The 15,393-nt window shown below is 49.0% G+C and overlaps 1 protein-coding gene across 1 annotated transcript in view; it reads right to left on the reverse strand.

Annotated features, from left to right (window-relative positions):
- CFAP99 (cilia and flagella associated protein 99) overlaps positions 1-15,393 on the reverse strand; it is a 40,605-nt gene that overhangs the window by 5,266 nt on the left and 19,946 nt on the right. The window contains exons 12-15 of the mRNA XM_083440782.1: positions 15,212-15,353; positions 8,498-8,649; positions 7,488-7,693; positions 2,727-2,907 (exon numbers count right to left, since the gene is read on the reverse strand). Of these exons, the coding sequence (XP_083296908.1) occupies positions 2,727-2,907; positions 7,488-7,693; positions 8,498-8,649; positions 15,212-15,353 (681 nt within the window). The remainder of the gene's footprint in view (positions 1-2,726; positions 2,908-7,487; positions 7,694-8,497; positions 8,650-15,211; positions 15,354-15,393) is intronic.

A 15,393-nucleotide genomic window follows, 5' to 3' on the forward strand; every position in this document is an offset into this window, starting at 1 on the left:
ACCCTCACATAGATTGGCTAAATGCATGTTCTGGTCACAACAAAGAGGTAACATTTCTAAATATACCGTATTTTTTGCTCTATAAGACGCACCAGACCATAAGACGCACCTAGTTTTTGGAGGAGGAAAACAAGAAAAAAAATATTCTGAATCTCAGAAGCCAGAACAACAAGAGGGATCGCTGTGCAGCGAAAGCAGCGATCCCTCTTGCTGTTCTGGCTTCTGGTATAGCTGCGCAGCCTGCATTCGCTCCATAAGACACACACACATTTCCCCTTACTTTTTAGGAGGGAAAAAGTCTTCTAGAGCAAAAAATACAGTAAATCGCAGTGCCTTACAAGAGTTGCTTATGGAGCTGATGAGAGGGGAGATGAAGGCCCTGAACTTAATCTTAAGGGGCACCCAAAACCTGGCACAAGAACGAAGAGCTGTGGAACCAACTGGCAAGAATGACCACAGTGCTAACAAATTCAACATAACTGAACAATTGCGAAAATCAAAAATCACACGGTCCTATTTGACTTCAAAAGAGGAGGCTTCTCAAAAACGAGGAGACTGGGAAAAAGCAAGTTGAAAGGGGAAAGTCAAGAGAGTCAAATCTCCAGAACGTTTGGTGGTTATTCAAAATTACAATTAACAGAAGCTTCTGCAGATCAGGAAAGGTACTGGCAAGTCCAAGAGGTTGCTAGCAGAGTTGATGAACAGAGTCACGAAAGCTATCAGAGGCAGGAATGATTCTTTGAGGGGAAAAGATCGCCAAAACAATTCTTTAAACATTGGAAGCAGGAAAGTGGCTGGAGGATAGTTGGATCATTGGATAGCAAGGGAGTTAGAGGTGCGCTAAGGAGGAAAGGGAGACTGCAGAGAAACTGAATTATTTGCTTCTGTCTTCACTGCAGTATTAGAGCAGACTGCTCAGGAAAAGGGTCTGAAAAACTCAGGCAAATAGTGGTGGCAAGACATGAAGTTCTAAGCTGCACCGACAAAATCTAACAAATATCCATACCCAGATGGTAACCACTTGAGCTTTCTTAAAGAACTCAAAATAAGAAATTGCTAACCTTACAGGCCATGGGATGCAGGTGGAGCTGTGGGTTAAACCACAGAGCCTAGGACTTGCCGATCAGAAGGTCGGCGATTCGAATCCCTGTGATGGAGTGAGCTCCCGTTGCTCGGTCCCTGCTCCTGCCAGCCTAGCAGTTCGAAAGCACGTCAAAGTGCAAGTAGATAAATAGGTACCGCTCCAGCAGGAAGGTAAACGGCGTTTCTGTGCGCTGCTCTGGTTCGCCAGAAGCAGCTTAGTCCTGCTGGCCACATGACCCAGAAGCTGTACGCCGGCTCCCTCGGCCAATAAAGCGAGATGAGCGCCGCAACCCCAGAGTCGGCCACGACTGGACCTAATGGTCAGGGGTCCCTTTACCTTTACCCTTACAAGCCAGTTAGTTTAACATCTGTTCTGGAAAATATTATTAAAGATAAAATTACCAAGCATACAGAAGAACAAGTATTTCTGAAGAATCATCAGCATGGCTTCCACCAAGTTATGTCCTAATCTAACAAACCTTGAAGAGTTCTCCAGTAAGTCTGTAAGTGAAAAGAAAGCGGCATTTCTGCCGTCTTTCAAATAGCTCCTAACAAATCTTCAAAAGGTTCCTCACCAGACTCCTGAGTAAGCTTAGCAGTCATGGGGCAGGTCATCTTACGGATCAGTAAAGGCAGGAAGCAGAGACAATTCTCACAATGGATGTGGGACCTGCCAGTGATGACCTGCACTGGGAATGGTACTTTCCAGCTTGTTCACAAACTATCTGAAGTTAGGGATCAGCAGTAAGGGGAGCAAGTTTGCTGCAGGCACCAAATTGTTCTAGGTGGTAAAAAGTAAAGTGGCAAATAAGAGTTTAGCATAAGCAAATAAAAAGTGATAAATTTTTTTTTGGGGGGGGGGGGACAGGAATATTAACTTTAAATATACAGTGGTACTTTGGTTCTCAAACTTAATCCGTTCCAGAAGTCCACTCCAAAACCAAAGCGTTCCAAAATCAAGGTGCACTTTCCTATAGAAAGTAATGCAAAACAGATTAATCCGTTCCACACTTCTAAAAACAACCCCTAAAACAGCAATTTAACATGAATTTTACTATCTAAACGAGACCATTGCTCCATAAAATGAAAGCAATAAACAATGTACTGCAGTCACACAATCAATCCGTAGCTAAACGGGGTTCCACACAGTCACGCAAAAAAGAGAGCCACAAAAACGCAAAATAAATAGCAAAAACAGACGGGTCTCAGCGTAACACTTAAAACGGAAGTGTGGAACTCAAAATGGACCAAGTTCGACTTCTGAAAAAAGTCCGCAAACTGGAACACTTACTTCCGGGTTTGCAGTGTTTGGGTTCCAAGTTGTTTGAGAACCAAGGCATTTGAGAACCAAGGTACCACTGTACATTAATGGGGTACGAATTGGTAGTGACTAACCAGACAAGATATGGGAGCCCGGTGAACAGCTCAGTGAACATGATCCAGAGTGTGGCAGCTGTGCAATGCAAATTTCATGGTAGGTATCATTAGGAAAGTGACTGACAGTGAAACTGAAGATTGCAATGCCTTTATACAAACCTATGGTGTCACCACACTTGGAATACTGTGCCTAGTTCCAGCTGCAAAGAACTTATTTCCATGCTATGTGTGGACAGTGATTTACACAAGAACAAGAAATTTCTTACTTTCTTTGGCCTCCAAGATGTGACTGACCCTTCGTCGTACTTTAGGGATGCAGTCTGCATTTTCTCAGCTTGCATTTTACGCTCCATAGATTTTTCCATAATCTTTTGTTTCAGCTCCAAAACTTGTTGATCTTTCAAAATGCGTTCGCGAAGCGGAGGCTTGGTTTTCTTTTCCTCCAGCCTGCAGAGCAAATAAGAAAAAAGTAAGAACAAATGCTGTTATTTTCCCATTAATCACAGTATCAGATCACCCATTTTCTCTAGCAGGGGAGAAATAAGTGATTTGAACAATGGGAATCCAAAGATTTTACACACATTGTGATTTTTCTATACCGTTAATCAACCTATACCTATTAACCAACCAGATAAAATTAGCTCTGTCAAACCTTAATGCGAACTTATTTTAATCAAACTCATAGTTCAATCATGAAATAACAATTAAGAAACAAGCTCTGAGACCCTTAACACAATTTTTAAAATTATTGAACACAATGGGTAGAGAGCAAAAAGGATTAATTTCTAAGCTGCACTCTGTGTTGCTTAACGCAATTTAGGAAGAGGATATTGGCACACAAATTCTCCCCAAAAGTTAGAATAAAATTTGGGAATCACAACCCTTAAAATCTGTTTCTAGTTTCCTTCGGGGAAACTCCTTGAAATTACTACACACATGGTATCGCATTACTTTGCAAATGCCCAATATGTTTTCTTCTCACCTCATTCTTGGGGGAGCTGCAATAAATTTGGTGCTTATCGTTTCTGGTGACAATGCACATTGGTACAAGATTTCTGGAATTTAATTTTGGCAGAAATGATAAATATTACTAAATAAACTATTGTCCAAAATTACAGTTATGGAATATTTTTCATGATACAAAGGTAGATAAATAAAATTGAGAACTGGCCTCATGTATGATCCTGGCAGCTCACATATTAATTGCAACTCAATGGAAAACAGCCCCAAATCTTACATTGGACACAGTACCATTCACGATGGTATATAGCTATGATGGAGAAAATTATGCATATTTTGACAACGACTAGAGCCTCCAGACACTTGTTATATGGTTTGTCATTCCTTCATTACATATACAGTAGAAGCATCATTTTAAGACAACCATCATCACAAGCATGGCAAATTTGGAACTATACTTGACAATAAAACAGCACTAATATTATTTCTTTATATGAAGACAACTTTTATTTTTGCTTTAATGGCTTGGACATTGCTACTTAACTCATATGTCACACTCTTCAAAAAATCCCACCGACCAAAATCAAAGATGCTTGTTTTTTGGTCCTGAGCTTTTGCAGGAGCCAGGTGATTTGTGAAAGAGTGCAAGACGGAAAAACCCAAGCGTCTTTTGGTCTGGCATTCGTGCGAGCCAGCTGATTCCTGCAAGGCATTCCGGGATCCAATCAGAACCCGGAATGGCTTCTGTAATTCCAGGATGTCCTGCTCAATTCGGGACTGCTGAGGGGTATGATATGAAAGGAACCCGAAGCCTTTGGAGCGCAGCGCGAGTTCAGTGACGCGCCTATCATGCGAAGCCGGAGGAGGAACAGAAGGGACTGTCCTGGCTTCTGCCTTAGCCGTGCGCAGCCTCTTTGGACAGGGGGAGCCTTCATCCCGCTGCCCTGAAGAGGCTTGGTGCGGTTATCCCAGAAGCCAGAACAGCCACATGGTATCCCAGAAGCCAGATCCCTCTTGCTGTTCTGGCTTCTGGGATTCAGAACATTTTTTTCTTGTTTTCCTCCTCCCAAAACTAGGTGCGCCCTATGGTCCGGTGCGCCCTATGGAGCAAAAAATACGGTAACTACCGTATTTTTCGTCCTATAGGGCGCACCGGCCCATAGGACGCACCTCGTTTTTTGGGGGGGGAAATGAATAAAAAAAATTTATTTCCCCCCCCTCAGCTGTGGCTGCCGCCCCAAGCCTTGCGGACACCCGCCAGAAGCAAGGGGAGCCCTCTGGAGGGCTCCCCGTGCTTCGGGCGGGAGACTGCCGCCCCAAGCCTCGCGCGCTCGGCGGGACCTCCCGTCGGGCGCGCAAGGCTTGCAGACAGGCGCCCGAAGCACGGGGAGTCCTTCAGAGGGCTCCCCGTGCTTCGGGCGGGAGGCTGCCGCCCCAAGCCTCGCGCGCTCGGCGGGACCTCCCGTCGGGCGCGCAAGGCTTGCAGACAGGCGCCCGAAGCACGGGGAGTCCTTCGGAGGGCTCCCCGTGCTTCGGGCGGGAGGCTGCCGCCCCAAGCCTTGAGCGCTCGGCGGGACCTCCCGTCGGGCGCGCAAGGCTTGCAGACAGGCGCCCGAAGCACGGGGAGTCCTTCGGAGGGCTCCCCGTGCTTCGGGCGGGAGGCTGCCGCCCCAAGCCTCGCGCGCTCGGCGGGACCTCCCGTCGGGCGCGCAAGGCTTGCAGACAGGCGCCCGAAGCACGGGGAGTCCTTCGGAGGGCTCCCCGTGCTTCGGGCGGGAGGCTGCCGCCCCAAGCCTCGCGCGCTCGGCGGGACCTCCCGTCGGGCGCACAAGGCTTGCAGACAGGCACCCGAAGCACGGGGAGTCCTTCGGAGGGCTCCCCGTGCTTCGGGCGGGAGGCTGCCGCCCCAAGCCTCGCGCGCTCGGCGGGACCTCCCGTCGGGCGCGCAAGGCTTGCAGACAGGCGCCCGAAGCACGGGGAGTCCTTCGGAGGGCTCCCCGTGCTTCGGGCGGGAGGCTGCCGCCCCAAGCCTCGCGCGCTCGGCGGGACCTCCCGTCGGGCGCGCAAGGCTTGCAGACAGGCGCCCGGAGCACGGGGAGTCCTTCGGAGGGCTCCCCGTGCTTCGGGCGGGAGGCTGCCGCCCCAAGCCTCGCGCGCTCGGCGGGACCTCCCGTCGGGCGCGCAAGGCTTGCAGACAGGCGCCCGAAGCACGGGGAGTCCTTCGGAGGGCTCCCCGTGCTTCGGGCGGGAGGCTGCCGCCCCAAGCCTCGCGCGCTCGGCGGGACCTCCCGTCGGGCGCGCAAGGCTTGCAGACAGGCGCCCGAAGCACGGGGAGCCCTCTGGAGGGCTCCCCGTGCTTCGGGCGGGAGGCTGCCGCCCCAAGCCTCGCGCGCTCGGCGGGACCTCCCGTCGGGCGCGCAAGGCTTGCAGACAGGCGCCCGGAGCACGGGGAGTCCTTCGGAGGGCTCCCCGTGCTTCGGGCGGGAGGCTGCCGCCCCAAGCCTCGCGCGCTCGGCGGGACCTCCCGTCGGGCGCGCAAGGCTTGCAGACAGGCGCCCGAAGCACGGGGAGTCCTTCGGAGGGCTCCCCGTGCTTCGGGCGGGAGGCTGCCGCCCCAAGCCTCGCGCGCTCGGCGGGACCTCCCATCGGGCGCGCAAGGCTTGCAGACAGGCACCCGAAGCACGGGGAGTCCTTCGGAGGGCTCCCCGTGCTTCGGGCGGGAGGCTGCCGCCCCAAGCCTTGAGCGCTCGGCGGGACCTCCCGTCGGGCGCGCAAGGCTTGCAGACAGGCGCCCGAAGCACGGGGAGTCCTTCGGAGGGCTCCCCGTGCTTCGGGCGGGAGGCTGCCGCCCCAAGCCTCGCGCACTCGGCGGGACCTCCCGTCGGGCGCGCAAGGCTTGCAGACAGGCGCCCGAAGCAAGGGGAGCCCTCTGGAGGGCTCCCCGTGCTTCGGGCGGGAGGCTGCCGCCCCAAGCCTCGCGCGCTCGGCGGGACCTCCCGTCGGGCGCGCAAGGCTTGCAGACAGGCGCCCGAAGCACGGGGAGTCCTTCGGAGGGCTCCCCGTGCTTCGGGCGGGAGGCTGCCGCCCCAAGCCTCGCGCGCTCGGCGGGACCTCCCGTCGGGCGCGCAAGGCTTGCAGACAGGCGCCCGAAGCACGGGGAGTCCTTCGGAGGGCTCCCCGTGCTTCGGGCGGGAGGCTGCCGCCCCAAGCCTCGCGCACTCGGCGGGACCTCCCGTCGGGCGCGCAAGGCTTGCGGACACGCGCCCGAAGCACGGGGAGTCCTCCGGAGGGCTCCCCGTGCTTCGGGCGGCAGGCTGCTGCCCGCAAGCCTTGTGAGCCCATGGGAACTCCCACAGGGCTTGCAAGGCTGGCGTATAGCTTCCTGAAGCCTGGAGAGCGAGAGGGGTCGGTGCGCACCGATGCCTCTCGCTCTCCCGGCTTCAGCGAAAGCCTGCATTCGCCCCATAGGACGCACGCACATTTCCCCTTCATTTTTGGAGGGGAAAAAGTGCGTCCTATGGGGCGAAAAATACGGTACTTATTCTACGTGCCTAGTCAATGGTTTTGTTTTCATCTGTTAATTGGCATCTGTTATAATTGTTCTCTCTGATTTATATACATTATAGAATGAAATTTTTAAAATTACCCAAAACATCCATTTCAGTCCACCCTGTAAGGACACACCCTGGCTTTTGTGTTTTGTTTTGAAGGCATTTAGTGGTTCTTGTTCTGAAAGGGTGAATGACAGAATAATCTACTCCTGAGACTTGTTTTTGACATTTCCCCCACATGCAAGGTCCTTTACCTCTGAAATGGTGATTCTGGTCATCGAGTGAGAGCACAAAGAATTCAGATTTACTATTAAATGTCAAAATTTACTCATGTTAGCTGCTGGACCCCTCAACTTGTGAATATTACTAAAAAGCAGTATTAATTAAACTTCTGAAATCCGTCTCAGAATACAGCTATTTCCTATCTATTAAATTGAAGAGCAATTATTTGTTTTGTTTCTGTAAATACATAATCCACAATTATGTATTATAAATGCTACAGTTCTTGAAACCAACCTCAGCGCAGCTGCTCTTCCAAATTGGTCTCTGAACATGGAGATCTGCTCAAGTTTGTCCAAAAGAAGCTGTTCCTTCAAATATTTTTCTTGGATTATCTGATCCCTCTTCTCCTCTTCGGCCTTCTTCTGAGCTTGTTTCAGTAAGGCTAAGCGTTCCTGCAGTTCTACTATGGACATCTCGCCAAGAACACCATGGTTAGGAGTCTAGAGAGAAGAGAAACCGGCAAATTCTATCTTTTTTTATTATACAAGCGTCCCCCCAATTATGCATGATCAACTCGCGCCAGAAAATCAATCAATGAATCAACCAATTGATTTCAATTCAAACCTAGAAATGGCAGGAGAGAGCTGGAAAGTCCTCGTGGCTTGTGAGAAACCCCTTCCAGGAGCCCAAAAAAGGCTTTAAAAAAATAATGTATGGGTTTCAATATGGCATGTGGAAGCTCTCACTGCTACCACACTGTTGGGCAAGGAACCTGTAATGCACCAAAATGGGGCGTGCTGTTCCCTGCTGTTTCTGGTGCTCTGGAGGCACAGGTAAGAGTATGGGTTGCTTTTGGTTATGGAGGGTTGTGAACAGCTCTGAATGTTTTGTTGCAGAAGAAAAGAAATTTCCCCAGTTCCCTGCTCTGACAAGGATCCCCCTTACACACATTTTGCTTATGCACACAGCGGCCCGGAATGTAATCCCCCTGTAAGTGGGGAGTCGCCTGCACATTAATTGACACACAACTCTGACTTCATTAGAAAATTATTTGAGGTTTGAGTTGGAAGGGAGAGCTATGACTGGGTACAGAAATGGCTAGTTATTGCATTGACCAGAAGTTGCTCTAATGCAGTCAAGCTCTAGCAACCTATGGCTGGAGATTTCCAAGAAGGCCACTCTCGTTCATCCTAATCTATCTCACAAAGGAGCTGTAAAATCAGGTGCTGGACTGAGATCCTTGGATAGGAAAGTAACAAATAAATGCACACAGGCACTTTTGTAATCTGTCTTAATGAACTCACCTGGGTTAAGTCAACAAATTTTTGCTTCATTAAAGGCAGATACTCTATCGCTCTTATTTGCTGAATCAGTTCATATCTTTTCTTGAATCTCTCTTCTTCTTCTTTCAAACTCTGAAGTAGGATTTCCTGACTTTCTTCAGCAACTTCCTGAGCTGTAAAATGGTAGAAAAGATGTGCAGTCTCCATAGCAGTGCATAAGGTTAAGTAGAGGGGATTAGTAATGTAAGTTGGGATGCTGTCCAATTCTGTCAAGACCGGAATTTGAATTGGATTTGGGGTTCTCAGTAAACAGAACACATGGTGATCTTTCAGGCAATCATATCAAAATCTACCCTTTTCTCTGGTGTTTAGGAGTCTGTGCTTATTGATTCTATCAGTGTAGACTTACAGGGATATATTCCTCTCTACCCTTGCTTATCCAGAGACCTCTAGCTTCTGAAGTTTTCTAATGACACAATTATCAAAATTTGCAAAAAGTATTTGGGCTGGCCCCGTGAGACCTTTAAGTGTTATGGGAATCTCTGGACCCAACAAGGCTTCCGAACCCATTTTGAGGCCCCTACCTCCAATTTTCAAGCAAAATATAGCTGGACAATTCAGGGGATTCTGGCTTTCAAAAATCCCTCAGTAGCTCACTATCTTGAAGACTCAATTATTCATTGTCTCAAAGCTAGTGCTGTATTATATCCTGTAAACTCTGAAAGTGACATAGGAGGTGCATGCTTTGCACAGGAAATGGTCCATTGACTCGCTTACCATGAATGAGCCTTCTGAGCTCACACAGCAAAGCACCCACACGATGAGTTATTTGTCCTGATTCACCTGGGCAGCGGCCATGTGATTTTGCAGATTAATTTAGCATCCTTCTTCCACTTTCCCTCCAGTTGTGGTCTAAACCACTGAGCCTCTTGGGCTTGCCGATCAGAAGATTGGCGGTTCGAATCCCCGCGACGGGGTGAGCTCCCGTTGCTCTGTCCCAGCTCCTGCCAACCTAGCAGTTCTAAAGCACGCCAGTGCAAGTAGATGAATAGATACCACTGCGGCGGGAAGGTAAACGGCATTTCCATGCGCCCTGGTTTCCATCATGGTGTTCCGTTGCACCAGAAGCGGTTTAGTCCTGCTGGCCACATGACCCGGAAAGCTGTCTGTGGACAAACACCGGCTCCCACGGCCTGAAAGTGAGATGAGTGCTGCAACCCCATAGTCGCCTTTGACTGGACTTAACCGTCCAGGGGTCCTTTAACTTTACCCAGGTTTTTGTATGTGGCAAAGCTCTGACTAAGTCGGATTCAGAAGAAGGATGACAGAGAAAGAAAGAAAAATCCACAGAAAGACCAAGCCCTACAGTGGCTTCCTCCCCTTCAACTCCTGAGACTGAGGCATATGTCTTCACCCCGGTGTGGCTCCCCTTTATCACATATGCAGCACAACAAAGCAATGACATATCCCCGCCAACAGAATACAAACTGATATGGCTAATCTGACCCTACACCCCATCCCGCATACAAACAAACCCCACAGCAACCACCTGAACTCAACCAACCAAGCTCTGCATCCTCTAATCTCTCGCACTGCCAACAAAAATAAATATATAAACAAAGGACCTTCTCGGCTGACACCGACACAAAACCACTGCACAAACATTATGCACTAGAACAAAATAGCACCACACACCCCATCTCTCTCCTATCTTTTCCCCCAACTGTGTAATGTCTATGACAACGGTGTCTCCTACCGCTTGTAAACTGTGAAAACGACTCTATGAATTGAAAGTGGATATGCTTTTTTATTACACAAGAAAATATTCAATATTTTTTTAAGGGGGGAAACTCATGAGACCGAGGCATGAAGAGTGCAACTAGAAGTGGGAGAAGGGATGGCTCACTCTGCCAGCCCAGAAGCCCCATTCAATGTAAGTGCATCAGTATTTCATTCCTAGGCTGGCTGAGGCATCCACATGACGGGACTTACTGGAGCTACAGAAATGCTGTGTGCAGGGCTCTTCTTCACTGAGGAGACAGAACGTTGTGCATTATTTGTCTGACAACGGAAGGATCTGCTGAGTCACAGAGATCCAACTTTTTATTTATTTATTACCTGCAAATTAGAGATAGACCCTAGCAAATATGTGACCTCTCTACATTTTGTAAAACACTTGGAGATTGATTATTTTTTTATTTATACATACAATCAAGCATTATACAGTGGACCCTCTGGATGCGGATTTAATTTGTTCTGGGAGTCTGTGTGCACCCTGAAATATCCGTAACCAGAGGCACCGCTTCTGTGCATGCACGCAGAGCGCTTCTGCGCATGTGCGAGCGGCAAAACCCGGGAAAATACTTTCGGGTTTGCCGCTTTCACAACCCAAAGATTACGTATCCAGAGAGGTACATAACCCGAGGGTCCACTGTATAAATTTTATGGGATAAACTAAGAATAGATGTGTTGAAGGTGCTCCCCCTCCCTCAGATGTCACTAAAACTGGGGGTTGTTTTGCCTGGAGAGAGAGGTGAAAGGCTTGTCTGGGAGGTATGACTGATTTCTGGCAACTCTGGATCCTAGGAGGGTGAAGCCCTTTAGACAAGGAAAATGGATTGGGAAAATCATATCCAGATGCCTCAGAAGAGTGAACAACTGGGAGTTCAGCCTGAAGGCACGTTGCACAGGGTTGTTGTTGATGTTTTAACTTTTTCTTCCCGTTCCCTCTGCTACAGTGATATGGGGAGGGGCGTCTTTGGAAAGGCGGAGGAGGAAGATAAGACTAGATCTCTTTCTGTGCTTATATCCATTTTACGCTGCAGCTTCCTGGAAATGACAGTCAGAAAAGCCTCTTTAAAGCTAGAAATCGACTTCTTAGAGAAGGGAAGGGAAGCCTACTGTGCTGTAATGTACTGTACTGAAGGAGGTTTCGTGATTAGCAGAAGGAAAACCACTAACTTTCTGCATCCCGTGTGGGCCTCTGGTGGTCAGAGATGATACTGTACTTTTTAAGCCCTAGAGAAGCGATGTGCAAGTGGCACAGAACAGACTCCCTCTGACTCTCCACCTGCAACATGGGAACCACTTCCATGTTTGATTTATAATGCACGTTATTAATCCTAAAATGACAATTCATGGAGCAATATATATGCTGTTACCTTAGCACTACTGCAAAACGAAAGCTTTTTTTTTTTAAAAAAAGAAGAAGTCTCACTCACAATTTCCATGGGACACCTGGGCATCTTTGCTCTTCCAGATTTCATTCCAGTGAAGAGTGATATTAGAAAGGCTAACTCGCGGCTCATTTCCTAGCGCTAAGCTGTTTGGTTTGGAAGGTCACCATTGCTGAGACGCCTTGCTCTCAGGTGGTTCCAAATGGCAGCAGGCAGGTGACAGCTTCGCTTGCCCATTCCAGGTAATCTTTTTACTGATCAAAATCCCAAACTTTGGTAATGTTAGTTGCGGATGCTGCATTTTTACCCCAACAGAGAGAGAGAGAGCTCTGCACAACATTCTTCCTTTGCAGCTCAGCAGAACAGGAGCTAAGGAGCAGCATGCTATTGTGCAGCTGGGCAAATGGACTGAGCAAAGACCCTGAAACTGAGGAGGGAATATGTGAAGCAGAGAATAGGGAAATGGTAGCTGAGGCACCTGAGGCCTTAGGAACTTGGCAACTGTACAGAGACCTGTGAATGGATCCCCCTCTGCCCACCAAGAACCTTTCCCCCTACCCCAGCCCTGTCTCAGGTTGCAGGGAGCAGCGTGAGGATGATATGGCATCCCTGCTCCCTCCAACTCCCACCTCCTGACTCCTGCAGCCGCCAGACTCCTACCATTTCTTCCTGGGTCCCCAGCTGCTGCCATGATGGCAAACAGACTACACACTGCAGCTGTGCTAACAATCCTACTGTTAAAGATTGGAAAGCTCTCAAGCATGTTATCTCAAAGGTACTATGCACTACATACAGACTCAGATTCACTGGTCAGGAGCCTGGAGGTCTTGAAATCTTTGCAGATGCAAGTTTTGGCAGTGACACCAAAGATGGCACAAGTACATCCGGGAAGAGCTACGTCTACAACCAGTGTCTGTTTGACTGGCTGTGCAAGAGGCAAACCACAGTTAACCTAAGTTCTTGTGAAGCTGAGCTCAATGCACTGTCATTTTCACTTATGGATTGTGAATGGTTGATGCAACTGTTTAAGGACGTCAGGGTTACTGTGCAATGTCCTATACAGGTGTATCAAGACAACAGATCCTGTTTGGCTTTGCTAGCTTCGGAGAGTTGCAAGCATGCCTGTTCCTTAAGGTGGAATGGAAATGTCCACAACGTCTGCATTTTAGTCTCCAGCATACTTCCATTCCAGGAGAAATCTAGAAAGCTACAGAAGGAGCATAGAAAGCAAAAGAAGAAGGGAGAAAAAGACTGCGCCTGCTCAAAAGAGAGCTCTCTCACTAAAGGCAAGAAGCAGGCATCTAATTGAAAGAGGCTCTACGGCAGCAGAGAAATTCAAATAGCGTCCCTTTGGTCTGGTCAGTCTTGGCTGGAGTCCAGCATGGCAGCAACAGCTGCCTGGCCCTGTGGTTGAAGAGCTATGCTCTAGAGAAAATGAACACTGCACCAAATGTGGAGGCAGGGGTAAACACAGAACAACGTGAGTAGTGGGCTATAATAATAATAATAATAATAATAATAATAATAATAATAATTTATTATTTGTACCCCGCCCATCTGGCTGGGTTTCCCCAGCCACTCTGGGCAGCTTCCACAGAGACCAAAAATACACTAAAATGTCACACATTAAAAACTTCCCTGAACAGGGCTGCCTTCAGATGTCTTCTGAATGTCAGGTAGTTGTTTATCGCTTTGACATCTGGTGGGAGGGTGTTCCACAGGGCGGGCGCCACTACCGAGAAGGCCCTTTGCCTGGTTCCCTGTAGCTTTGCTTCTCGCAATGAGGGAACTGCCAGAAGGCCCTCAGCGCTGGACCTCAGCGTCCAGGCAGAACGATGGGGGTGGAGACGCTCCTTCAGGTACACTGGACCAAGGCCGTTTAGGGCTTTAAAGGTCAACACTTTGAATTGTGCTCGGAAACGTACTGGGAGCCAATGTAGGTCTTTCAAGACCGGTGTTATGTGGTCTCGGCGGCTCAAAACCCTGATGCCTTCTGCTTTCAGATACATGGAATCTGGTCCAAGCTGTGGCTGGGAGCGGATGAGGATGTCTCCTTTGCTCTCCCCACAACTATGCATCTTGCAGCCAAGGGATGAATCATTTGGGAACGTCCATGGTAGGGTGGTTAAAAGCCTCAGTGCCTAGGGCTTGCCAATCGAAAGGTCGGCGGTTCAAATCCCCGCGGCGGGGTGCGCTCCCGTTGTTCGGTCCCAGCGCCTGCCAACCTAGCAGTTCGAAAGCACTCCCGGGTGCAAGTAGATAAATAGGGACCGCTTACTAGCGGGAAGGTAAACGGCGTTTCCATGTGCAGCTCTGGCTCGCCAGAGCAGCGATGTCATGCTGGCCATGTGACCCGGAAGTGTCTCCGGACAGCGCTGGCCCCCGGCCTCTTAAGTGAGATGGGCACACAACCCTAGAGTCTGTCAAGACTGGCCCGTACGGGCAGGGGTACCTTTACCTTTATGGTAGGGTGAACTTACTCTTCCAATGCTGGGCAATGCATGCTAAGATCCAGGATAAGCCCCTGGGGGTATTCAGGGTGGGCAGCTGAGGAGCAGGGGCCTCGCTGAAGATGGTTTTAGGCATGGCTTCACTAGAAACAGATATTGTAGTGCCTTGGTTGGCAGCCACCTGTTTAGGCTCAGTGTGCTCGTCCTTGCTTGCAGGCGCCATGGAAAAGACAGAGAAGAGGAGGAGTGGAGAGAATTGTATGTGTGTGAGACACACGCATCAAGGGGGAAAGAGAAATAGCTGTGGGAAGCAAGGGATCCAAGAAAATGGAAGGGAAACAAAGAGAACGCCTCTTTCCATATGAACCTACCTGGACCCTGAGATCATCTTCTGAGGCCCTTTTTCATGTGCCTTCTCCTTGAGAGGTCTGGAGGGTGGCAACACAAGAACGGGGCCTTCTCTGCAGTGGCTCCCTACCTGTGGAATGCTCTCCCCAGGGAAGTTCGCCCGGCACCTTCATTATACACCTTTAGGCGCTAGGCAAAAACGTTCCTTTTTAACCAGGCATTTGGCTGACCTAATCAACATCCTATACCCTTTAAAATGTGACTGGGTTTTTTTTTTTTGGGGGGGGGGGTTATATTGTGACCTTTTTTGTGAACTGCCCTGAGACCTCCAGGTATAGGGTAGTATATAAATTCAATCAATCAGTATTAGAAGTATGAGGGAAGGTGGAGGCACATGGCTGCCTGATGGGGGGCAAGGACAAAGCACTGGAAGGAAACTATAGAAAGGATGCTATACTAATCTGGAAAGTCACAAGGTCTTGGCGAATCAGGGCAAGCAAGCCATCATGTTTCCCATGCCAGCCTAGACACAATAGGCATATTTTAGGTGAATCCTTCAACAAAAGCAAATATGTCGCTTGGCTCTCCAATTCTGTGCACACGTATTTATCAGGATTTCGTATATCTCTCAAGAGGAGCTTTTCAATAGCTATTTATAATACAGCACTTGAATCTCTCTCTATACATAGCAATGCTTTGCTGAGCAACTCAGAAGAAAATGTACCTTTTAACAAGACACACAGATCTGGCACTACTCGTACCTATTTGGTGCTTCTGTTTTTGGAGCTTCATTCGTGCTTGCTTCACATTTTTGCGTCCTTCCACCACTTGCTGCACCATTTTTTCCCTGTCCTTCCTTTCTTGAATGCGCCTTTCTGCGATTTGTTGGCTCATTTCCGCTTCCTAAACTCCAAGCAAAATTGAAGCCAGATAAATTAATTAC

This window comes from Podarcis tiliguerta, assembly GCF_965153285.1.
Source record: "Podarcis tiliguerta genome assembly, chromosome: 5".
Classification (NCBI taxonomy): Eukaryota; Metazoa; Chordata; class Lepidosauria; order Squamata; family Lacertidae; genus Podarcis; species Podarcis tiliguerta.